This window comes from Centruroides sculpturatus, unplaced genomic scaffold (genome assembly GCF_000671375.1).
Source record: "Centruroides sculpturatus isolate CEXI.00-Female unplaced genomic scaffold, Cexi_2.0 scaffold106, whole genome shotgun sequence".
Classification (NCBI taxonomy): Eukaryota; Metazoa; Arthropoda; class Arachnida; order Scorpiones; family Buthidae; genus Centruroides; species Centruroides sculpturatus.
This window is the reverse complement of record NW_019384517.1, coordinates 398,799-425,851: the sequence shown is the minus strand read 5'-3', so window position 1 is coordinate 425,851 and position 27,053 is coordinate 398,799. Positions and strand designations below refer to the sequence as shown.

General features: G+C 29.6%; 1 protein-coding gene across 1 annotated transcript in view; it reads right to left on the bottom strand.

The window, feature by feature from the left end:
* Nucleotides 1-27,053, bottom strand: part of LOC111622618 (vacuolar protein sorting-associated protein 13-like) — a 435,263-nt gene that overhangs the window by 75,470 nt on the left and 332,740 nt on the right. Inside the window, exons 66-72 of the mRNA XM_023365028.1 lie at nucleotides 25,256-25,379; nucleotides 19,007-19,129; nucleotides 18,807-18,919; nucleotides 11,335-11,497; nucleotides 10,258-10,401; nucleotides 8,691-8,772; nucleotides 1,156-1,225 (exon numbers count right to left, since the gene is read on the bottom strand). Coding sequence (XP_023220796.1) covers nucleotides 1,156-1,225; nucleotides 8,691-8,772; nucleotides 10,258-10,401; nucleotides 11,335-11,497; nucleotides 18,807-18,919; nucleotides 19,007-19,129; nucleotides 25,256-25,379 — 819 coding nt within the window. The remainder of the gene's footprint in view (nucleotides 1-1,155; nucleotides 1,226-8,690; nucleotides 8,773-10,257; nucleotides 10,402-11,334; nucleotides 11,498-18,806; nucleotides 18,920-19,006; nucleotides 19,130-25,255; nucleotides 25,380-27,053) is intronic.

Here is a 27,053-nt window from a genome sequence, read left to right as displayed (position 1 = left end):
TCTTCGGCTACTCAAATATTTTACGTTTTTGATACTAAATTAACTTCTGAAGTATAATTTTTTATTGTTTTTATATTTTTCAATATATTTATTTTGTTTGTACAAAATAAAAAAATAATTTTTAACGATACAATAGTCTTCGTTAGGCTTAACATTGACGAAAATTCAACGCGAAGCACACACAACAAAGAAAAATTTTAACATGGGATAAATTAATATATTTTTTCGTACATAATCGGTTATCCGAAATATCGATTTTCTGAACAACCCCAGTCCCCAATTGATTCGGATAATCGACGCTCTACTGTAGTTGCCTACCAATGGCTAAGGGATAGACTCATTGGAAACATTATGGTGTGTAACATCCACCAGCTAAACTGCCAGAGGTTGGTGCTCTGTAAAGCACAAGCACCAATGCCTGTAAATTGGCTGCTTTACACCATTCAAATATTTTCACCCTGGAAGCTGACAATATAGTGCTTCCATTGGGAATATCTGTACATGAATTTAGATCCGAATATACAATAGCGATCTTATCGTTGTTTTTCATATATATTTTGTTATTATTATTATTAGAATATATTGCATTATGTTTTTATTACAGATTTCATATTTTATTACAGATTTCTATATGAAATCTGTAATAAAATACATAATGCGGTTATAAAAAAAGATTAATTTTAAGTAATTCAAAGTATGTTCAAATATGAAAATAATTGTGCAATATGTGTTTATATTTTAGAAAATACAAGGAAAGCGGCACTTCCATAGCTTCCAATGACGGCATGCAACTGATTTACATTTGTTATAAACTGTGAATTACAAACTAAAATAATAAAAAAAGTACTAAGATGTATTTATATGTAATTACATGTAATTAAATCAAATATGTTAAAAAAAACATTCTGTATTACACAGTCCACAATCATGAGTCAAAGTGAATTAATAAGCATTCAAGTATATAAAATAAAATGAATTTTTGATCACTAATTTTTGAGTGACTTTGAATCATAGATTGCAAATAAAGATAATTAAATTGTAATTCACATATATATTTTCATCATCATCTATACAAACTAATCATTACATAATGTAAAAATTGGAATTTTCATTAAAAACAAAATAATTAAAATTTACACATTTAGAAATACATACTTGAATTGTTTTACAGATGTATATTCTGTCTTTTGAATGATTATACTTGCTTCAGTAAATGGTTTTGGTGCTAAAAAATTTCAATTAAAGAAAATATTGTTAATATTTAATATATAGTAACATAACATTTTGATTTTTTTAATAGTATGTTTACTATGACTTTAACAAATGCTAAGAAATTTTAATTATGTAAACAAAATATAAATTGTATTTGATTTTTTTAAAATAGAAAAACATTTAACTGAAGTAAACTGAAATTTCAATATCAAACTTAATTTTCTATAGCAAACTGTTTTAGTTATGCAAATTCTTTTTTGAAAACTTGAATAATTTCTCAGTTTTTGAAATTTGTAATTTTGTATATTTCGAAAAATTTTAAAAATTGCTGAGTAACTATCATTCAATTTTTATTAAATATGAAATTAATTATATTTTATTTAAAATTTACATAACATTGTTGATTTTTTCATTACAAATGTAATTTAAACATATATTTTATATGATTATTTTTAACTTATTTATTTCATTTAATGTTTTTAATACATCTAAAGAAAATATTTTACTGTATTAAACTAAATTACCAAATAGTTAGAACATTAAAAGATACAGTTGAACCTTGTTTACACACTTTTCAAAGAAATAGAGAAAAATATATAAGTGAGGAAAACATACAACTGAATTTTGAAAATTGTTTTCAGAGAAAATATAGTCATCACAAATTAACACTGTATAACTGAACCTATATATGTAATTCTTAACAAAAAAACAGTTTCAATTTACTATACATATAATACATTTGAACAACACATAAAAAGAAAAATAAATTCAGTCTAAAATTAAATCATATTTTTTTTTTAAATTCAGCCAAGTTTTGTTTGTTTCTTTTAAAATCTGTTTCAGTTGTCTCATGCCCATGTGAAAGAATAAAGCCATTTTAAAGATTAGCTCATATTGAGAGTGGATAGTGGAAATGAATAAAAAAAAATCAAAAACCATTTTTATTCACTTAGAAAATTGGTTCACGCTAGAAAATGTGGAAAGTGAAAATTTTCAATGTATTGGGACTGGTGGAACAATTTGCTAAACAGGAAAATTTGCTCTCACAACAATTATATCCAAGGATGGTTCATAAACTTTTCATCTTACTCTATTCATTAAATTCTTTACAAGGTTTAATGGAAAACAAAAAGCTGATGCAATGTTCTTTAGGTTATGAAGTTCTTTCTTCTGGTGTTCATCTTTTCAGGAATACTGGTATGTTTTATTTCTTTGCATTGTATATAGGGTTTCTCAAACGGGATCCCGGTTGTGTTTTTAATCCTGGAAATAGCCTGGGAAATTTTTCTTATCCTGGGAAATCCTGTAAAATTCTTAAAAGTTCCTTTTTTTCTTATTTTGTGTTAAGGTTGAGGAAATTTTGCAAATAGAAAGTATAATTAATTCACAAACTGTCAGAATACATTTGTATTCTTTTTTATTAATTTTATTTATTTTAATTTATTTTTTTTATTAAATTATAAAAATTAATTTATTAATTTTAAACCTACTTACTAGATTATTTTTTAATTTTTGCTCATTATGGCATGTCACAAATGGTCAATAATCAATACGTAGCTTATTTGTGTCAGGACTCTCAAAATTCTTTACCTGTAATATCTGGAATAATTGTGCTTATGCTGTCTTAATTTTTAACCATGTCCAGTAGCTTCAATAACTGCGTAATGCCAAATTGGGCAAGGATATAAACAAGTACGAAGTCTGCAAGTATGAAGTTTTTCTTCATAACCTGATTATTAAAGACAAATGAACTGCCGAATTATTGGGCTATGATGTTTCTATTAAAGCAGTCAAGGTAGACAAATCAAATAATACTAGAGAGCAAAAGAAGTACTACAATCTCGAAAATGAACTAGAAATCTTTCAGGATACAGGTGAAAAACACATAATATTTGTCACCTCTTAAATGCATTAAACGATTCCAATCACATCAATTAAATTGGAAAAGGCATTCTCGATAGCAAGACTTTTCATTACTAAAATAAGAATCAGATTGAGTGATCAGAGTATTGACCATCTTTGCTTTTTAAAATCTTATAAAAGTTTACAATATTTTGTACTATATTTTATTTAAAAAACAAAAATTACCTTCTAAGTTAGAAGTTTGATCTAAGTTCATTTTTTTAAATTTTTAACTCAATTCAAAGCATTTTTTTGTTGTTGTTGTATGCAGTTTCCAGCAAACTTTAATAAATTTTTTCTATTTGTGAAAATTTCTACATAATTCAAAGGTAATTTTTAATATATATCTTACACAGCATTATTAATAAGATTTTGGAGGTTACAGAATGTATTAAATTACTTTAAAAAACAAAAAATAATTATATCATTTGATTTCATGATAATTTGTATATCTTAAAAATAATTAATTTTGTCCCAGGATTTCCCGGGATCTGGGAAACAGTTCACTTTTATCCCTGAATCCAGGAACAAGCAAAAGACCAGGAAATGAGAAACCCTAATTGTATATTATTTAATTTATGTAGTAATGTCATATGTACATATTATGTTAAAAAATGCTGTATTGATTCAAAAGTTCAAATTTCAAGAGTTCTATAAATGCTGTTGTTTTTGGTTTTTCAAAAATTTTGGTTTACTAATCACATTCTATTTATAGACTTCAATTAGGAATTTATGTATTGGAAAGAAACTACCATTCATATTTTTTTATTTTATTTTATTTATTTTTTTTTACAGTAGATTTATTGAAATATTTCATTTACAAAATAAATTTCTGTATTCTAATTTCAGTGAAAGAGAAGAGAATAATACAGAAACAAGAAAAGGAAAATGACAGTTGACAAATACATATACAAACATTAACTAACTGCATTAAAGTCACAATACAATCAATATTGTATATAACAATATTTAATTACAGTAGACCCCCCAATAATGGGGAGATACGTTCCTCGTTATACGAATTTCGCATTGTAGAAATCCTTAAATACATGAGCCAATCGCAGCCTGACACCTGTGAAGTTTATGGACTACGGCTGTTTGAAAGGTTTTCTTCCATAAAATTAATCGATTCTAGACTAATTCGACTTAACATTTCCAAAATACATATAATTTTTTGGGAATAATCCATATAAACTATGCTATAAACAAAAAATTGTAGGANTAAATTAAGATTCTTGTATATGGAAGTACAGATGGTTAGCTCTTCTGCTGAGATTCTTATAATAAAACGTAGTTGTAAACCTAGATCTATTATCAAAGTGAAGAATGTTAAAAGAGTAAAAAAATGTAATTATATAACAGGGACACTAACATGCAAGTGCAAAAAAGAAATTTAAAATACGTTATAAATTTTTTCTTTGTGTTCCAATCTGAAATATTTTTCTTTTACATTCAATCTGAAGATGAATATAAACAATATCCAAAAACATTTATCAAAACATTTAAAACTTACTTCCAACATAAATGGTGCTTAAATCAACTTTTGCGTCTCACTAACAAAAAGTTGATTTAAGCACCGTTTTTGGTTTATGTTGGAAGTAAGTTTTAGAAGTTACGGTGTGTTGTGGATGTAATATTGTTTAAAATATTTAAACTGACCTATAAAGAAAAGGTAATAAACAGATTTTTTTAATTACAATTACTCATAGAAAATAGGATCATGCATATAAATCTTATTTAAAGAATAATTTTTAATTATAATAAATGAATAAAAATAATTAAACATCTTTTGTCAGAGTAACCAAAAACCAGTCCTCTCCAGATGCAATGTGAATATAAAATGACCAAATGCCCTAAACATTGAATTTAAATGTTGGGTCTCTATTAAAGAGTCAAAAGTTTAAAAAGTGTTTGATTGGCAAGACAATTTCTTTATAACATAANTTTTGGGAATTATCCATATAAACTATGCTATAAACAAAAAATTGTAGGATTACTTACCGAGTGTGCACCGTTCAACGTCGCCATTGCTTAAGCTTGTTTTCGTCGCAAAGCAGCGTACCAAACGGCGGCCGCGATTTCTGATAAGTTATTTTTCTGTGAAAACTTTGTTGAACTTTGGAGACATCATTAATATAAATAATTTTTATGGCCGTTGAATAAGAATTGTTTCTTTCACAAGAAATGTATAAAATTACAGTACTGTATTAGACTTTACCTAATTTACATACTGTACAAACGATAGTAAACTCAACTTACTCGCCTAAACTCTCCGTAGCGTGGCGCTAGACGGCGGAAAGTAGTTCGGCTACTCATCCGCGATGACGAGTTTGCGATGACGTTTTACCGCATTTTACGCATTCCTTTTAGTGTCTTTATACGAATACTGTTGCAAATTTTTCGCCTCGTTATAGGAATCTACGTTATAGGAACCCGCATTATAAGGGGGTCTACTGTAATAGTCTTATCTTCAACAATCACAACAGAAAACTGTAAACTTTATAAAGATGTATAATTATAATTACAGTAGAGCGTCGATTTTCCGAATCAATTGGGGACTGGGGTTGTTCGTATAACTGATATTTCGGATAACCGATTTATGTACGAAAAAATAGTTTAATGTATCTGATGTTGAAATTTTTCTCCGTTGCGTGTCACTTCGCGTTGAATTTTCGTTGATGTTAAGCCTAACGAAGACTATTGTATCATTAAAAATTATTTTTTTATTTTGTACAAACAAAATAAATATATTGAAAAATATAAAAACAATAAAAAATTATACTTCAGATGTTAATTTAGTATCAAAAATGTAAAATATTTGAGTAGCCCAAGACATAGCCAAAGATTGAAGCGCCACAGCACTGGCGAAAATTTAAATTTGCCGACTGGAATTTTTTTGGATGATTGACGTTTCGGATGATTGACTTTCGGAAAATCGACGCTCTACTGTATTTATAAATTTCAAATCCTTTTCTTCCTCTTCTTTCATCCTATCCTCCTTTCTAACTATACTAAAAACTATTTTCTGTCCTTATTTCCATTATCTAACTTTCCTCTCTCCATTAATTTTGTCTGATGAAGATAGGCAACTTTAGGGTTTCCATTTTATTTTTAAATTAGTTACTCATTTTTACTGTAGAAAATTTTTCATGGATGACAAAATTAAAAATACTTATTCTTAATCAATCCTTTGTGACAGGTTTTCAGACATCCTCACTCTGTTTCATTTCAATTAAAAAAAGAGCATTTATTTCTGTTTTTTGATAACTATAAATCTTGCATTATAATTTGCCATTTTCCTACAGTTAGGTATGCTCAAACAAATGATGCTACAATAAACAGTTATCATCTACAAAATCAAAATGTTACAATGAACATGAAGGAATACTATTGGCCAACATAGTATACTCATGTGTATGACATATTAAGGTTTGTCTGCTTTGATCGGAGCATTAGTCATTGTCTTTATTGTAGTTTGCAAGGTTCAAATAACTGTTTATTTGCATCTTTAGAAATAAAAATATATTTTATAAATTATTCTGCTATAATGAGACAGCAAAACACAGTGAAAAAGCTAATTCACTTAGACATTAAGAGATGAGAAAGTGGAAAAGTGTAGACCTAAGTGATGATTATGGTATGGCCAAATCAACAATCAGTATGATTTAAAAAAAAAGAAGAAATAAAAAGTGTACAGGTTGTGAAGGAAATCTGTAAATTATACAGTTTATATTGCAATATCATAGAACAGATGGAAACTATTCTATTAGTTTGGATTAAAGAAAAAACGAAAGGCAGGTGATAGTGTCAGTGATGCAACTATTTGTAATAAGGCCAAACAATTGTTTGGCCTTATTACAAAGTTTAACCTTGTTGAAGAACTTGGGACTAAGACATATAATACAAGCAATGGTCCTTTAAAGAATTTTTTTAACCAAGGTATGGTATTTACCAAATTTTGAAAAAGGACTGAATTTTTTTGAAAATTTGGAAATTTTGAAAAAGGTGTTGTGAGACATGGTGAGGCTGTTAGTGCAGATAAGGATGCTACTAAGAAACAGGTGAGAAATTTAAGAAAATAATTGAGGAAAGTTGTTTCCCAGCAGGTTTAACTGTGACAAAATCAGCCTTTTCTGGATGAGAATTCCATGCAGAACATACAATAAAAAAGGAGCAGACCATTTTGTCAGGCCATAAGCCAACAAAATACCAGCATACATTGCTCATTTGTGTCAACATGTCAAGAGACTGCAAGATGAAACCACTGCTTGTGTACCATTCAGAAAACCCCAGAGCTTTTAAAAACAAAAATTCCACCCTGGAGTTATGTTGCATCCAACCAGAAATCTTTTCTAAGCCTGAATGACTAAGGTGTTTGGCCCTACTGTGTGACTATCTTAGGGAGAAGGATCTTCCATTGAAGACTCTTTTGGTTATGAACAATGTTTCTACCTACTCTCCTAATTTAATGGAAGAATTATCAGATAATTCACTTTTGCCACTAAATAGTAGGACGGAGAGTTCACTGAGTTCGGCATTATGAATGCTTTTTATTGCAAGTAACTTTCGATGAATTTATAATCATTGTCGTCAGGCAAATAAAGATTTGAAAAAAATTGAACAGAAATTCCTCAAAATATTTCTGTTCGATCTTTTTAAAAATCTTTATTTGCTTGACATGATGACGATTATAAATTCATCGAAATTACTTGCAATAAAAAGCACTTATAACGCCAAACTTAGTGAACTCTCCGTCCTACTATACAATATTTGGCATGAGTATCAATCTATAGCATGCCATTGAATACAACACATCCTCTAGTGTAAGAACCAGCAAGTGATTGAAAACTATAAAATTACACTAAGGCACTGTTTAGAAAATGTTTGAGGCTACTTCTTTTAGTGATGCAACTGAAGGACTTTTGAAGAGTCACTTCAATATGGTGGAGGTTGTTTTGTTATTTATGGTTTCTTGGAAGAAAATTTCTGTTAGATGATGAATTCTGTTAGAAATCATTGTGGCTCCAAGAAACTTTGAAAACTTTCAACAAATGGAGGAAGAGTATGTTCAGGAAATTGTATGTCTGGGCAGTTCCATGGCCTGGAAATCAATGATGATGATGTGAAGAAGTTAGTGGAAGACCAAAGAAAGGAGGTAGTAGAGCTTCACAATGACAAGACAGAAGCACTAATGCAGAGAATTGTTTCTGGGGCCTAGGAAAATGAGAACATAGAAAAAACTGAATAAAATGAAACTAACAAGAAACAACAAAACTTTAAAATATAGTGGAGTATGCTAGAATGAACATAATTTGTTCTAGAAGCTCATTTGTTTTGGTCTACATTGCAATATGTGTATTAGGAGTAATCTGTTCCTTATTTCACCACTCTATTTTCCAAATTATGTGTCATCTTTTGTATATTGGAGTAATAAGTTGATGCTATGATTTTTTAATTATCTTTCAACATAAATTAAGATTAGTATAAAAATATTTTTCAGCTAATTGTTTAAATTCAAAATTTTTTCTAGTTAGTTTCATTTTATTAAAATTTATATAAATTTTTAGTATAATTACCATTATCTGCTACCACTGATTTTGGTGGTGGTACAGGTGCTATGACCACAGGAAAAACACAGTCTCTTAATTGGTTGTCAATCTGAAATAAAATAGACAAAATCATTTTAAATTCATATTTTAACCATAGTAGTGAATATTTACGATTAAAGAGGTGAGTTCAAAATTTATATTCAGATAACTAAATATGAACTCACCTTTTAAATCATAACATTTTTACTATATGACTTGACTCAATACTTTGAAGATATTTTAAAATAATGGAAATAAACAGTAATGATAAGGAAAATATTTATACGAGGGTCCAGAATTTCCATAAATTAATTCTACCTAGTTGGATTTTGTGTTACAGTGGATTACCTCTGCTCAAAATCATAACAAACCCAACAGAATGGCAACTATAATAATTCTTGGAATATATGGAAATTCCATTGGTACATTTTGCAGAAAGGTTCAAGCCTCATCAGATTCCAAATGACCAAAAATATCAATACACCACTTAGTTATGTGTCAATTAAATGCCCAAGATCAGATGAACAAATCAAAAGAAGATTATGCATGAACCAGGAAAAATTTGGTACTTTTGTGTGAAAAGTCATCTGGTAGGTTTCCTTTTTCTAATGCATGTCTCCCATGATATTACAAAGATATAACATAGGAATGACTAGAACAAAAGTACAGTAGTCTTGACAAATATTTCAAATATAATTTTATCAAAATTCAACATTCATAAAAAAACGAACAAAAATTTATTATATAAATGTTTAATTATATCCAAGAAAATATTGCAGACTACTTAGATAGCAATCTGTAATATTAAGATATTCAAGAATATTCTCGCTGAATATAGATGATGCTGTCAAATACTTGTGATATTGATACATCACATCAAATTTTAATTTATAAATGCTTTTGAGAAATTAAATGTATTTGAAAATGCAACAATATTCAAAATACATTGATTGCAACAATGTTTGAAGAGCATGCCAATTCAGAAACCTTTGATCTGAAGATAATCTATAGAAAGGATTGAAAACATTAGTCCTTCTGTTCATGATTATTTACTAGAGTTATTTATGATTCTTTAAAGTGTTTTGTGCTGTGTACTTATACTCCAATCTAGAGAATTTATTCTGGTGGAGTCAACTGTATTATAAAAAAATTTCAACAACAATAATTTAAATGATTATAGATGTATCTTTCTTCAACAACATTATAACAAAACAATGTTAAGTGAGAACTTGCTGTATAGTTATAATTTGAAAATTTAATAGTGACTGATATTTCTATGTATGTGTGTAGCATGCAAATGCACAAGTATCAATCACTATTAAATTTTAAAATTTTATTTAATACGTTAAAGACGCAAATAATAATTATTTTTTTAAACTTTTTATATATTTAAAAACTAAAATGTGGTAATTATTTTGTAAATAAGAATGTAAAATTCATACCACTTCTTAACAGTTAGAATTTGAATTTATTTTATAAAAGCAACATAAATTTTATTTTAAAATATTTTAATTCACTTTATTTTTAATAATTTTAATCTATCAAAAATGTATACCTGGATTCTGTTAATTTTTGCATGCAGTTGTAATTGATGGGGTGATGTTTTATATTGTAACCAAAACCCAGTTTGAAAAGATCGACGTATAACACGATTAACAGGTTTACACATCATAATCTCTTTCTCATTTCCAAAATCAACCTATTTAAAAAGCAGTTATTGATATTTTTAATTTTCTTCCACAAAATAGATTTCAGTAATATCACTGCAATAATATATATATATATATATAGTTTATATCCTAATTCTTATTTCTATGATATACAGTAGAGCGTCGTTTATCCGAATCAATTGGGGACTGGGGTTGTTCAGATAATTGATTATGTACGAAAAAATATATTAACCTATCCCGTGCTGAAATTTTTCTCCATTGCGTGTCGCTTTGCATTGAATTTTCATCGATGTTAAGCCTAATGTAAACTTTTTAAAATAATAATCGTGGCTATTGTATCATTAAAAATTATTTTTTTATTTTTTACAAACAAAATAAATATATTGAAAAATATAAAAACAAAAACGTTCGATTCAGCATGACACAGTCCTCAGAAAAACACCACACAAAAGTGCCAGTGATGCCAGCTAAAACACACACATCAACAAAGAAGATATTGGAGCAGCCCAAGATATAGCCAAAGATTGCAGCACCACATCACTAGCGAAAATTTTAATTTGCCAACTGGAATTCTTTCGGATAACTGACGTTTCGGATAAATGACACTCTACTGTATTAGTCTCATCTGTAAAATTTAACCTACGTATAAATTCATATATATGTGTAGAATAATCAAAATTTTATTTATTAAAATTAAAGGAATCAATAATCTTTGTTAAGTAATTTCAATTTTATCTTCAGAATCAGCATCTTATATTTATGATAAGTAAAAGTTTTCTTAAATTATTTTTAGCTACTGTCTTCAGAAGTGTTTAATTACATAAATATTATGGAATTCTTGATGAAAATAATCATTTTAAGTCATCTAAAACAGGAGTTGTAAAGAGTTAAACTATTTTAATAATTAATCATTAACATTACTTTAAGTTTAAAAATGTATTAAAAACTAGTAAAAATTATACTTCAAGTTTTCCCTCAAGATGCCACCGAGGTTTTGGTTTTTTTCCAATTTTCTTTTCCATTTGGTATCTTTGATAAGCTTGTTCAATAGAATTACATTCCTTTATACTCAGTGCTTTGTATCTGGAACCTTTTAATTTCTTTGCTTCCCACAAAATACCAGAGCTAGAAAAAAAGTAATTTTATCTAAATCATATAAAATACAATGGAAAATATACAGTAAAAGAACTATAAATTGCTTCAATACAGAAAAATTATTTGTCATTTAATATTTTATAAACAACATTATATAAACTAGTTTTAATTTGACAAAAATAACAGGAAAAGAAATAAAACTCATCATTTTTAAACTGGGCCACTTACATTATATAGCAATGTAATTGAATTAAAACACACAAATTATCATAAATTTAATAGTAACCATTAAATTTATAATAATTTTTGAGAATAAATTAATGGTTATTATAAATTTAACAGATTGCTCTAAAAAATTTGAATTTGAACATTGTTGATATAGTATAGCGACAGAGATGCAATATTATATTAGATATTAACTGACTAGTTTCTGAAAATATTTAAAGAAAGGTTGACTTAAATTTTAATTAAAATTTTGATATTTAAATTAAGATTCTTGTATATGGAAGTACAGATGGTTAGCTCTTCTGCTGAGATTCTTATAATAAAACGTAGTTGTAAACCTAGATCTATTATCAAAGTGAAGAATGTTAAAAGAGTAAAAAAATGTAATTATATAACAGGGACACTAACATGCAAGTGCAAAAAAGAAATTTAAAATACGTTATAAATTTTTTCTTTGTGTTCCAATCTGAAATATTTTTCTTTTACATTCAATCTGAAGATGAATATAAACAATATCCAAAAACATTTATCAAAACATTTAAAACTTACTTCCAACATAAATGGTGCTTAAATCAACTTTTGCATCTCACTAACAAAAAGTTGATTTAAGCACCGTTTTTGGTTTATGTTGGAAGTAAGTTTTAGAAGTTACGGTGTGTTGTGGATGTAATATTGTTTAAAATATTTAAACTGACCTATAAAGAAAAGGTAATAAACAGATTTTTTTAATTACAATTACTCATAGAAAATAGGATCATGCATATAAATCTTATTTAAAGAATAATTTTTAATTATAATAAATGAATAAAAATAATTAAACATCTTTTGTCAGAGTAACCAAAAACCAGTCCTCTCCAGATGCAATGTGAATATAAAATGACCAAATGCCCTAAACATTGAATTTAAATGTTGGGTCTCTATTAAAGAGTCAAAAGTTTAAAAAGTGTTTGATTGGCAAGACAATTTCTTTATAACATAATTTTTTTTATATTGAAATGTACTTTTATAACTTTTATATATTTCTTAATGCAATTTTTTATGTACAGTAATACCCCAAACTTATGCGATAGGTGGGACCGAGCGGTAACAGCGTAAGTCGAGGTATAATTTCGCATATAAATACATACAAATAATTTTTAATTGAGGCCGGAGACTAAATAAAACAATAATTTAGAAAAAAATGTTTAATAAAATCTTAGATAATACATATGTATAACAAATTAGGCCTATATTATTTTACAATTTTTCACATTTACTTGGTTATTACGCCATAATTTTAACATTGTTTCCATCTCAGCGATAATACTGTGATGTTTACGAATGATGCTTCAATTTAAAGATTGAGCATTTTTCACAGCTTCGAGAATTTTTTCTTTGCCTTTTATAATTGTTCTGACCAACAATTCCGATATATCAATCTTCTTTGCCAATTCACAAATTTTCATTTTTGTATTGAAGTCTTTAATAATGGGTACATTCATAAAGCCAAACGAGTTAAACGCGTTAGTAACGAATCGTTCGAAAAGTCTAACGAAATAGGAATAACGATAACTTTATTCTCGCTTAACTCGTTCGACTTTACGAACATACCCAATGTTAACTTTACATTCCAAAGATAAAGTTTTTCTTTTCTTGTTTGATGCAGAAGAATTAGTTCTACTTCGTTTGGATGGCATAGTAGAGTCTCTCGAGTCTCCATAGATATAACAAACACAGAAATAAATAACACAAAATAAATTGTAGCTATGTGTTGATTCCACGCGACACATCCGAACATGTAAGCTGAACAATAGTGTGGGGGGAGTGAGTAATCAAGGGTTGCGTGGCGCTCAAACAAAAGACGAATCAACGAGATTTGAAAATCGCGTAACTCCGGGTTCGTGTAAGTCGGGATATTACTGTATATGTACAGTACAGTATGTTATAGAAAGTATTGTATATTATTAAGTCAAAATTTATTAGTAGAAGACAAATGCCTGTTACAATGGGAGTTCTACTCCTTGTCTTTATACTCAGTACAGTTTCAAAAAACACTTAAACATAAAAAAACTTCTCAACATAATTATATAAATTGAAAACATTTTTTTGGGTTGCACGATGGAACATCCCATACATTGCTTCCACCGATTCACATCTGCTAAAGTCTACAAGATCATATCTCTGTCTCAACTCTAGGCTCTTCTCACATTCACAAATCAGGTGAAATTTAGAAAATGGCATATGACATCTTGGGCATAGATTATTCTCGTATATATACACTTTGTTGTCTATCACCAGTGTACTAGGATTAAGTCAAAGTTGTATAAAAAGTCTCTTCACACAAAATGGTGCTCTCAAAAATATGTAGCTATTATTACTTGGATATAATAATATTGAACTATAATGATTCAATGAAATTCGTAAACGAGTATCATCTATATCTCGTGATAGTGAAATTTCTAGTACATTCCGGATTAGTTGCTGATAACTTTCTTCTCCAAATTCCAGCGAAAATATAAATGGTTCGATCAAACTGCCATAACCATTAATTATTTTAGACAAATTTGAAATCCAGTTCCTTTTAGAAAATTTTTTAATAGAATTTTTGTATAGTTGGTTTAAAAGGTTAAATGTAAGTTCTCCACCATCTCTTACCTTAATTAACAACTTTATACATCTTTTAACGAAGAGTGCCATAAGACTAAATCTATTATCTCCAATCTTAGTATACTACACGGAGTTTTATAATCTAACCAAAACTATCTACGTATAAATTTACTTTGGATAGTGTCCAATTTTTGAACATTGAAGAGACACCATATAGGAGAAGCATAGCTTACTGAGTTAAAACCAAGGACTGAAATAACTTAAACTGCGTTTGGATAAAACCCAAGCCAGTCCTAGAGAACAACTTCGCAACACCTTGGATTAACCCATTACATTTAGTCATCATATTTTTAATTTGGCTCTCAAAGGAAAGTAATGGTGAAAAAGCCACTCCTAGAAACTTTGTTTCATTGACTATACTAATTTCCGTATTGTTAATAAATAATGACATATGCTTCTTAGGCAACCTTGTTCCATTCCTAAATATCATTATGTGAGATTTCTTAGGATTAATATTCAAATCCAATTGAGAAAAGTACGTAGTTAATAAACGTATCTTTCTTCTCAAGGCAACCGCCGTCGGTGCTATAATAACAATATCGTCGGCATACGAAATAGAGTGAATCACTATATTACCAATCAGGAATCCATCATCTTCATTATTGAAAATATCATTAATATCATAGATATAAAAATTAAATAAATAAGGCGACCAAGCATCTCCTTGTAGCAAACCTCGTTCTATCAAATGAAGACAACCCTGATCTCCATTAAATCTACAGATTATCTCATAATGGCCAAACAAAAGACCTATCAATTTAACCAGATATTTATCAGCTTTATGTTGTAACATTTTATTTTGTAAGGATTGAACATTCACAGAGTCGTATGCCTTTTCAAGATCAATAAACAGAGCATAAACTTTATGTCTTTTTTTGTTTAATTGCAACTGAACAGTGGCCAACAAGACAAACAAGATTAACTGAGTACCTCCATCTGATATAAAAGCATATTGGGTTGGATTAATCAGATTCTCATCTTTAATCCATTCAATAAATCTTTTCGCTATCATAGCAGTAAACAGTTTGCGAAATGTCAAAAGTAAAGCTATCGGGTGATAATTTGCTGGACTGGCCCTGTCTCCTTTCTTGTACACCATTCGAAATATCACTTGGTTCCACGACTTAGGAATTACACCTGTTACATAAAATCTATTATACTGCCTGATAATATATTTTAAAATTGACATAGGAAAAAGTTTTAGTATTTTATTAGGAAATCCGTCATATCCCGGGGCTGATTTACTTTTGAGCCTCTTGATACATAATTGAAGTTCTTTAATATTAAAGATCTCTTCCATTGGTGCCAACCCAGATTCTTCCAGTTTTTCCACTCTAGTGTCAGCCAATTTCTCCTTATATCTAGTTGAAAAATTATCAAAAAATTTATTCCATTCATCTATTGGTATATTAATGGGCCTTTTCCAATGATCAGCAGGTCGTCGAAAACTACTGATCACGTCCCAAAATTTTTTGGAATCTTTAGTTTCAATTAAATATTTATTTAAGTTTGAATAATATCTTCTTCTTTTAGCTTTAATCAACTGATTATAAATTCTTTTGTTGTTAATATAACTCTTCCAGTCAATTTCCTTATTAGATTTTCTAAACTGCCTCAAACTTTGCTGTTTTTTCTTCTTTAGATAATAGCAACTATTATCGTACCAACTTTGTATAAACCTTCGCGTCAAACCTTTGTTGCAAACTTTAGCACAGTACGTATTGAGAAGCCCAATAAAATTTTCATAATTAACCAGTGGACTTAGCTTATCTTATTGATTTAGTACTTCTTGAAATCTATCTAAGATTTCTCTATTTAAACTCTGTAAATTAAATCTTAAACTTCTTGTTTTATCCAATCTTAATTGCTTCTGTCTGCCAAAATGTGAGGATTTTATTTCTCTTGTATAACCCAATAGGGTTAACCATATTGGAAAGTGGTCAGACTGATCATAGTCTAGCACTGACATTGACTGGCAGTAATATATCATATCTTCATTAACTAGAATATAGTCAATAACAGATTTTCTCCTGTGGCTCATTAACATGTATTCTCCTGGAGCATCCCCAGTTATTCTTCCATTTAGAATGATTAAATTGTTATTCTGTGAAAAATCCAACAAACATCCTCCTGCTGAGTTAATCACTTTATCCTTGGATCTTCTAACATTGGCAATATCCAAATTTTCTCCTTGATATTCTGTATCTAATTTTTCGCCAATACAGGCATTAAAGTCTCTCCCAAGATCCAGCAGTCTGTAATATTACTTCCATGATTAATAACTACTTGTAATTCATCAATATTTATACTAAAATTTGCAGATGGATTAATATATACCACTACAATTCCTAAGAATCTAGTTCTCCACAGTTTATGAAATTTAGGGTTGAGTTCAACTAAGGCAGTAATATACCAAGGTTTCTCCTGAACATACCTCATAATTTCTAAAGATCTCTTAATTAACAACAAAAGACTGTCTGCTGGTCTACCAAATCTGTGCCCCTTGAGTGCCACACTATGAGATATCCAAAACACATCCTGAAGACCTGCATACTCCAAAAAACCAGAGTCAACCTACCATGTCTCGGAGATACCAACATCATTTGACAATAAGTATCACTGAATAGATCGGTCTTTAACTTTATTAACCATACCTTGAATATTCCAGAAGGTGATGTGCACATTTTCAGCTAAATCACAACTATTCAATCCCTGGGAAGACAAATGTATCAAGTTCAGGTTATTACTTAACCGAGTCACAGAGTTATTATTTCCCAGCTCTTCTATCTTCTCCTCAGTATCATCTGTGAACCCCGGCTGCTTACCTGCGCCAGACCTCTGGTTTCTTATAAAAATCGGTCCATTTGAATAATTTCATTTGTATATATATCGTAAGTAAACATTGCACCATCCTTAATATATTAGTCATCTCTAACTATGATTTTTTGGCCATTGGACTTCTCCTGTACTATCCTTGCAACTAGTTTTCGTCTCCTAACCCTAGACCGTTTACATAAGTCAGCCGTCAAAATAATATTCTCCTTGAACCTTTTCGACAAACACGGCTTTACCTTCCAGAATCCCTTAAGAACTAAGTTTCTCTCATATAACGAAGCAAGAGAAATTTTAACTATATCCTTAGTATTCTTAATTGAAGTTTTTAGACTATTTACAAAAAATTAAAGTTTTCGAGTCTATCTTTTAAATCCCTTATACACCACTACAGAAGTAACAGTTTTAAAAAATTGCTTTTGAAGAAAACTTCTAATGAAGAAAACACTTCTAAAACAGGTAAAAATTGGTATAAAAATGGTTTTAATGTAAAAAAAGTGTCAGAACCTAAAAGAAAAGGCTGGCACTTGATCTTTTTTAACTTTGTGGACTTTTTCTACCAATTTTTACCTGTTTTAGAAGTGTTTTCTTTATTAGAAGTTTTCTTCAAAAGCAATTTTTTAAAACTGTTACTTCTGTAGTGGTGTATAAGGGATTTAAAAGATAGACTTGAAAAATTTAATTTTTTGTAAATAGTCTAAAAACTTCAATTAAGAAGAACAAATATATTCTGAGTTATCACAAAAATCCTTAGTATTATTTCTTTCATCCTCAGATTTATTGCCAGGTGAAAATCTGAAGGATTGCCAGAAAGATTGCCAAGCGTAAAGATTGCCATAAATCTGAAAGATTGCCAGGCGTATATAAAGTACCACTTAGGGACCACCGTTTTGACAAGGAATTAGTATACATAGGCTCAACGAAACGTGCAGTTGGGATCAGGTGGAAGGAACACATCCATGACATTCGACTTAATAAATGTTCCACATCCTTATTCACTTATGCGTCTGATCCAGAGATCGTAGCAGACTTCTCAAATGCCAAGTTAATCACCACCACCCCATATGCAGACCATCTCAAGTGGTTAGAGCAGATAGAGATATACAGGGCATACAACGATTCATCACCCATTAATTCCAGGGATGAAATCTCTCTGTCTTTGGCTTGGCAAGCCCTAATGTAACAGGAAGATTAAGGGAGTCGTAAACTTAAGCAAGGAGGACGAAAGGGTAGACAGGATACATATAATGTGTTTTTTGCTTAACATCGAAGATCTTACAACAATAATTATATAAAAAATAAAAAGGAAAATATTTTCAATTGCCTCCGCTATGATGTGAAAACTTTTACGTTCGGGAATATGGAACACGTGATGCCGTTCTATCGTTCGATGTTTTAAAAAAATTCTTTCGAAACAAATGGTTAGTTTGACGATTTTTACCTGAAGACGGACCCAGGAGGGGTCTGAAAACGTTAGTAATGTTAAATTTATTCACATCGGTTAAAGGTTCCGGAGGTACGTAGTATTTATACAACTGCTATTATTTTGGAATATTTTCTATTACAAACAATATGATTTTTATTTATTTAATATTTTACATTATAATTTGTAGTTTCTTCAAGTTCAAATTCTTACCTTGATATACAAAGATATAAAATATCTGTTTGTGCTGTGTTATCTATCAATGATAAACCTACACCTTGTAAAGAGATTACAACCTCTAATTCACTTCTTTCTAATTCTCCAGCCTACGAATGAGATTAAAAAAATATATTTAAAAGTAGTCAAATACAGAATAAAATATCATCATCATTAAATAAATTTGTATGCAGTACTTGCTGTGCAGCAGTAGCCAGAGCAAGATCTTCTGTAAGTAGAATAACTCTTTGTAATCCATCAAGAAATGATACCCAGTAAACAGTTTCTTTACTTTCAAGTTGTATTTCATTTATTCCATCCTAAATGTTTACATAATTTTATTATTAAAAACCAATAATAACATAAAATAATTAAATAATTTTATTTACTGGTATTTAGTATCACTTTTACTTTTGTCTCAATCATTATATTTTCTAACAGATTATCTATTTTAATATAATTTTTGACATACTATCCACAAGAAAATGATGAAACAAAAGTAAAAATGTTACATAACCTGCACTGTTGTATACCAGATTGGCATTGAAAACATTTCACTAGACTTTTATCTAGTTCAGAAGATATCATCTCAGATATTCTGTTTTCCTTATTTTTTCATTTCATTTTTATCAACAATTCATTATAAATACAGTCAAGTGTCCATATTTGGGACAGCAGTATTATTTGAGACATTTAGGACTTTTCATGGTGTAAGGAACCAAGTCCAAGCGTTATTTTTAGTTACTTTTATTTTTGCTTATTATTCTATTTTTGTTTGGGGGCTTATGTTTTGTTAGGATGAAGGTTTCCTCACCATTCACCTTAAAACTTAAAAATAGAAGAGAAACCAACTCACCAACGAGAGAAAAGTGCTGTAGGAAAAACTCGCAAACACCTGTGCTCCCGAGCGGAAAAAAGTAAGTCTGCACCGAGAAAAGGGGGGGGGAGACCCCACAAGCATAACTTAGGACCATGCTAAACCTTAAAGAATAAAAACATCCCGAAAATTGTCAAAAAGAATAATGTAAAAGGTTAGCGAGTAATGTTGAAAAATAGGCTGCCAGACAAATAGAAAAAGTTTATTGTTAGCAAACAAGTCTGTAAATGAGGGGAGTGATTGCACTCAGAATTGTGATGTCACCTCACAGTAAAAAGACCGAACCTCAAGTGAAGATGGACGAGGTAAGCTTCTGTTAGCAACAAGTGTGGCGAGCTTCGTAGCAGCAAATGAGAGAGAGGTGTCTGATAGGATAAAATAGTTCCAAGGCAATTTTGAAGTTATTCGATTTGTGGATCGACGATTAGAGAAAGTCTTGAGAGTCGAGGAAAAGGGTTCCTAGTATATTAAGGTGACGATTAGGCTCTTTAATTCATAAGAATTATTGTACATAAATTAAGTCTTTGATTTTTGTCGAATTCCAAAGGGAAATAGAATTAAGTTAGAAAATAGGTTGATTTGAGTTTTGTCGGGTTGATTCTTATTGATTTTCATTGAATAAATTGTTACTTGATTTTTACTAAATTTTGTATATAGTTATTACTAGAATATTTATTAAATATTTGATTTGTTTTTGACAAACTTTGTCAAAAACAAGAGACATGTATTTAATTCGGTGCACGCTTAAATTCCAGGCCTGGCACACTAACGCAAATCCGTGTAAAGTACCCGTTAGGGAACGGTTATTTCCGGTACACAGTCGGAAAAATAATATAGTACTTTACAACTAAGTTGGAAAAGTCGGAAAAATAATATAGTACTTTACAACATATCAAGATTAGAAAACACTAATAGTTGTTGATAGCAGAAAGTAAGGTTATCTGTAATGTGGATGTATAGGTAGTTAATTGAGTGACATCAAGATTATTTTAATTGGTTTTGAATTGAAATCTGATATTTTAAATTTCCTATTTGAAAAAAGTAAGCATTTTTGTCAAAATAACTTTAATATAATTAGAGTAATTTTTGGAATTTGTTGATTATCAGTGTCCCAAGTAAAATCACAATCACTTTAACTTGGTACAAAAGTTAAAACAGTGTCCTAAGTTAGGGGAAGTATTCTAACTAGGGACAAGAGACATTTAAAATTTTTTTTTTTGTTTTTTAACAATAGGGATATAAAACGTGTAGTTATTGTTACCAAAACTAATGTTAGGGAGCACAATTTGTACTACATCGTCATCATCAAATTTTCATTTTTCATATATGGTTTTTAATTTTGAATTTGAAAACTGTCTCAAATATGAACATTGACTATAATTATAAGTGAAATAGAGAAAACAATATCTGAGATAAATAGACTGCTCTAAATTTACAATTCTCACGAGAATGGTCTGTGCATCCACATGATCTACAAATATAAGTACCAGTTTTCGTCAATCGTCAATGGATCGTCAATCGTACATGTTGTTACGTCATCACGAATTGGCTGTTTGCCAAATCTCACAGTTTGCTGTTTGTTCACCGGACGTTCCGATATTTCGAGCTCCACATCAGAGCTGTGAATATTCATTATACATCGGAAATGATCAGAAGGTAACAGAACTTTGTTCAAAAGAAATTGTAAAAGAATTTTATCCAATTTTTAGAAGAATTGACAAGCAAGGAACATGGGTATTTTCTACACCCTCTACATTAGTATTAGCAGTGAAATGTTCTGCTAAACAAAATAATTTGCATTCATCACCTTCTAGAATAAGTAAATTGAATAATGTTGGAATCATAAGATTGCCAAATACATGTATAGGATACTTACCTGGAATTATCCTCACTTCACATTTTCACATGAGATCAACTGTTCACACAGGAAGCAGTCCTAAGTTTATTATACCTCCAATTGAAACAATATTTTCCAAGATAGAATTAGAGAAATTGCAAGAGAATATAAATTCTACAGAGAATCCTGAGGCGAATAAAGAGAATTCTAAGAAACAAAAAGATGACGACATTAAGGTAGCAGAAAAATCATATGAGCAAATGAAGAAAGATTTGGATAGATTATTGAAAGAAAATGAAGATCTTTCAATATCAAACACTCCAACAATTCCAATCACATACATATGGATTATCCTTGGAAGTATAGGAATATTAATTCTACTTATCTGCACATATTATATAGTCAAGCATATTTGTTGGACACGAAGATTAGAAAAGAGGATAAAGAAAATGTCACAACAAGACACTCCACTTCAAGAAATTCCTCAAAGAAATAATACAGAAGAAGAAGAACAGGAAATAGTCGAACCTGTTGGAAGCTCAACTGAACAAGCTTCAAGCTCAACACAGACAAGGAAGCACTTTGTTCGAGCACCTCGATTTTAATCCCTACTTGATTTTCTTTGAGTGATTACTTCATTGGCCTGAACTTTTATTTGATTTATTGATAGTCAATTTTTGTTCATATATATCTTTAGTTTGTAAGTACCTTCCCTAATAATAACAAAAAGCTTATTTAAAGGAATGTACACCCCACTCTAATTGATAAACTAAACTGATTGATTAGAATAGACATAATATTGTATAGAATAGTCTAGATATAAGACTTAGTGTAGTCTTTAGAGAGAGAGAGAGACTTTAATAGAGATATGTATTTGTTAAACATACTACCTTTAAAATGGACAATACTTTGATGAAAAAGAACTTTGCCCAAAATGGATTTCAATGACCCTGGAGTCATACAACCTTTAATGAACTCAACCATCTGAACTTTTGTGGTTATGTTAAATGAAATTTTAGCAGAAAACGAAGTGTGTCAACATACAGGAAGAAGACACATTATATCATTTTGAACTGCAAAGTGAACTTTGAACTGTTAGCAGGTGTTTTTGAAACAAGAAGACATCACATGATCTTCTAAGATACCTGAAATTTTTGCAATTATACGAAGTCAGCCAATAGAAGTGCTGCCATAGAGACTCTCAGCGAAAGGAGAGATACATTCGAAACCAGTGACGAACTATGTCCACTTTTACCGTCAATTCCAGACGAAGACCTGTGTTCATTGTGTTTATTTCAGTAATATTATTAATCTGATGAATTGTTTATTATATTATTTCCATGTATTTCAATTTTGAATTTAATCTGAGTTATTGTAAACTTTTATGATTTTATTATTATGTATAACGCAATTTTTAGAGAGAGAGAGAGAGCAATTCGAACTTATGTATTGCAGTGAAAAATCACGCCTTCTTTAAATGTAGTGTGATTTTTGAAGATAAGGGAGTAATGTGAGATCCGAAAGGCCCTGGGCCTAATTTAATAATTTTAATTAATAATGGAAAAATATTGACACAAAATATTATTTCGTTTTTTGGAAAAACTAGTGTTTTAGACGTGGGAAAAACCAGATAACAGATGTTATTTCCTTCCACAGAAGAGAACATCCTCTGTTTTTCCCGTATCTGGTTAAAAATCTCGCTCAGATGGGAAATGGTTACCCCTCATTCATCCCCCTTTCGTCCGTTCTCACGAAAGAGTTTTGGTCGAAATTCAGGAGATATAAGGGAATTAGTCCGAATTCGGGGAGTTCTTCGACAGATCCGAAGCATCTAAACTCCACGCAGTTTTCCTCCTGATGGCCAACGCCCTTAACGGAGTCCCATAGACTAAGTCCCGAGTCTACACGTAGAAGTGATACTTTTATATTTTGTGCACGTATTGATCTCCCGTACGAAAGTAATATGAACTCTGTCTACAAGGTGTCCTTTACCTACAGAAACGAAGACGACGACAACTAAACAGGTCGTATGTTTTGGAATGATTTTGTGAGCTCTCTCTCTCGATCGCGCATTAACATAGAATAGGTTTTAGCCTATAGCTTGTCGCTTCATTGTCGTTCATCGATTATTTGTATTCGTTTTGTTTAGATTTATTAAATTTACTCTTGTTTATTTTACTAAAATGTCCCTTCAAATTTATTCCGAATCAGATCGCAAACGCGTGTTAATCCGTGTATAATAAGATCGATTAACTGGTGTCAAGGAATACTGACGAGCATCTGAACTTCGCCGTTCAGATCATTTTTATTTACGCTCTCCTATATAAAACTTTTAAGATCGGATCTAGAGATCCAAAACTCGGAGAACTATTCTCACAGAATAGGCCGATTAAGTGGTACTAACGATCCTTAGCGTAGTTGTACCCCCGGCTAATCTCACACTTGTGATGCTGTTTCTGCAGCCCTAGACAAAGCCATTATTACTCAATGTTGCCTAAGTCAGACTTCATGTCCTTCAGGGGTCTCAGTTGTTCTTATTCTTTTAAATCTAGAACTTACCTGACCAATTTTACTCTTATGCTTTCACCTAGCATTCCCTCCAACAAAATAGAGTGTCTTTTTAATTCCATGTTGATAATACAAAGATGAATTGTATGTACATTAATTAGATAAGTAATAACACTTTCTAAATAAAGGGCTCATTAAATTGTTACTTCAGAGTGGATAATAGAATGTCATATGGTCATTATGGAAAGTTTTTAAAAAAATTTGTTACAGAAGTGACACGAAGCAGCTATCTTTTTTAAAGTTTAAATTTAATGAAATAAGTTTAAAATATGCCATTTGCTAAAATATGTAAAAATACAATTTAAGGGAAATTTCCTTGTCAATCATGAATGTCACGTGGTCACTGACATCATTGCAATGTAAGTGCGATCCCTGATCTGAAATCGATAAATTCTATGAAAGGTCTAATATTTCCACAAAATAAGTAGCCTATATTTTCTGTCAGAACATAAAACAAATATAACCAAAATTTTATCTAGATTAGACAAAAATTATAGGAGTTATAAGTAATTCACACACACAAACAACAGCTTTTATATTAGTAATATATATATATATAATTATGTCTGCTATTGCACATTCATCATACCTCGATTTTAATCCCTACTTGATTTTCTTTGAGTGATTACTTCATTGGCCTGAACTTTTATTTGATTTATTGATAGTCAATTTTTGTTCATATATATCTTTAGTTTGTAAGTACCTTCCCTAATAATAACAAAAAGCTTATTTAAAGGAATGTACACCCCACTCTAATTGATAAACTAAACTGATTGATTAGAATAGACATAATATTGTATAGAATAGTCTAGNTACTTATATAAATATAATTAGAACTAAAATAAAATAATATAAAAAATAAGAGCATATACAGAATCTGATAGAACTACTTTAATATTCATTGTAATTCAGTATTTAAAATAACTTAAAATCTATGCAATGATAGTAAATCAACATTAAAGTTTATAGTAAATTATTAAGTAACATATCTGTAAATTTTTTTTACTGAAGTGCAAGCAATTCTGTCTGTCACACCATAACAGAACTAGCATCTTTACTATGAAGTGCATTTTTATATTCTTTGAATGAATTTAAGGTCAGAGCATTAGTTTTACTAATGTTTAAAATAGAAACTTCATAATGATTAAACACAAGTTTTATTACCTTAGCTAAATTTATCTTGCTAGATTTCTTTCCAATATTGATACTAAATTCTCTCTCTGTGCAGGGATCTTCCCATGTATATAAAACTGCTTGTTTACATTTTAAAGCTTTTTCTGTTTTCCCACTGTATTAAAAAAATTATTATAGATTTTATATTAAAACAAATATGTAAAAAGTTGATATTATAATTTAAATCAGTGATGAGCAACTTTTCTAGATGTGGGCTGCAAACAAACTTTGTAGGCTTTCAGTGAGTCACATGCATTTTTTCTTAGAGTTGCAGGTTTTAAGCCAGTTATATACCAAGAGACTCTTGTAACTGCCAGTACATTAGGTACTAGAATAATATTTGTTAATTATATGCAAGTTAGTAATATATAGTTTATTCTCATCTTTTCACTAGTCAAGTCTTTTTAATGCTCTTTATCACAAATATCAGCTTAATTAGGGTTGGATAACGACATGAGGCAAGAAAACAGGAAAATAAAATTACATGGCTGAAGCCCAGGGGGTTTCATATTAAAACCTTGTGGGCCATGAAGCATGGGTTGCTCATGACTGATTTAAACTGTTAAAAATACATATTACTAATGATTGTTACAATCCTTATTGGGTGTAAATCAAATAAAATCATTCTGAAATAATTATGGCAAATGAAATATTATCATCTATACCAAAGGTGATTGAATTATTTACTGAAATGTAAAGGCAGAGTTTAAATTTTCAAAATTAGAACATGTGTGAGACAGCATTCACTATCTTTTCCTGTTTCACTTGTTGTTATTTTAAAAATTTAATTTGAAGAGGCGAAAAGTTATCCAGACTGAAACAAATCCTAATAAAATCATTTTTCAATTAAAGTTTTGGTCCACAAGACATCAAAATGAAATAAAGGGAAGGGAAATAGTTACCAAAAATGGTTTCCAATAAGTGAATTTATAATGTTGCAAAGATAAAATAAGACAAATTAAGACAGCTAGTGGCAAAAGAAGCTAGTAGCAACCAAGAATCAATTCCATTATCTCAGAAAATAATCTAAATATTTCACAACTGACAACCAACAAAGTTATCTATGAAGATCTTGATTTAATAACAAAATGAAACAAGATAATTCAAAAACTGAATGAAAATTGTAAGAAAAACCACAAGACTAATTGCAGAAAGTTATTTGATAAAAATATACATGCAAGCACTTTTGATGGTGTAGTATCATCTTTGTCAGAACAATATTACAATGACGATAATAAATCATCAAATGGTTGAATGCCAAAAGACAGTCAATTTAATGTGTTAGTTTTTATTGAAACCATGTAAAATCAAGAATAACATTTATGTAGGACATAGAATAATAAAAAATTACACTTTGAAACCTAAACTATTTTAAGATGAACTAAATGAAATTGCACAATATATCTTCTTTGCTTATTGATATTTCAGTTTGTTAGTAGAAAATCTTGTCACTTCTATTATAAGCTTCAATCCCAGTTTCTTTTTTTTTTCTAATTACAATAGCTTACTAAAAAAGTTTATGGTCTTACCTCAATAAAAAATCATCATCAAAACTTATTTTTTTATTTCTATTTAATTTTTTATAAATTTTCTGATATTGAAATAAGTTTAATGCATACTAGTGTAACACTGAGATCTAACACAAAATAAGGAATAACATTCTTTTTAAATATATAAGTTGAAAATAGAGGTAGAATCCTAGAACATCTTAAAAGTTAAAAAAAATAAAAAAGACAAACATTAATTTATTAGTGAAAATACTTAATCTTAAAATGAAATACTAAAGAAT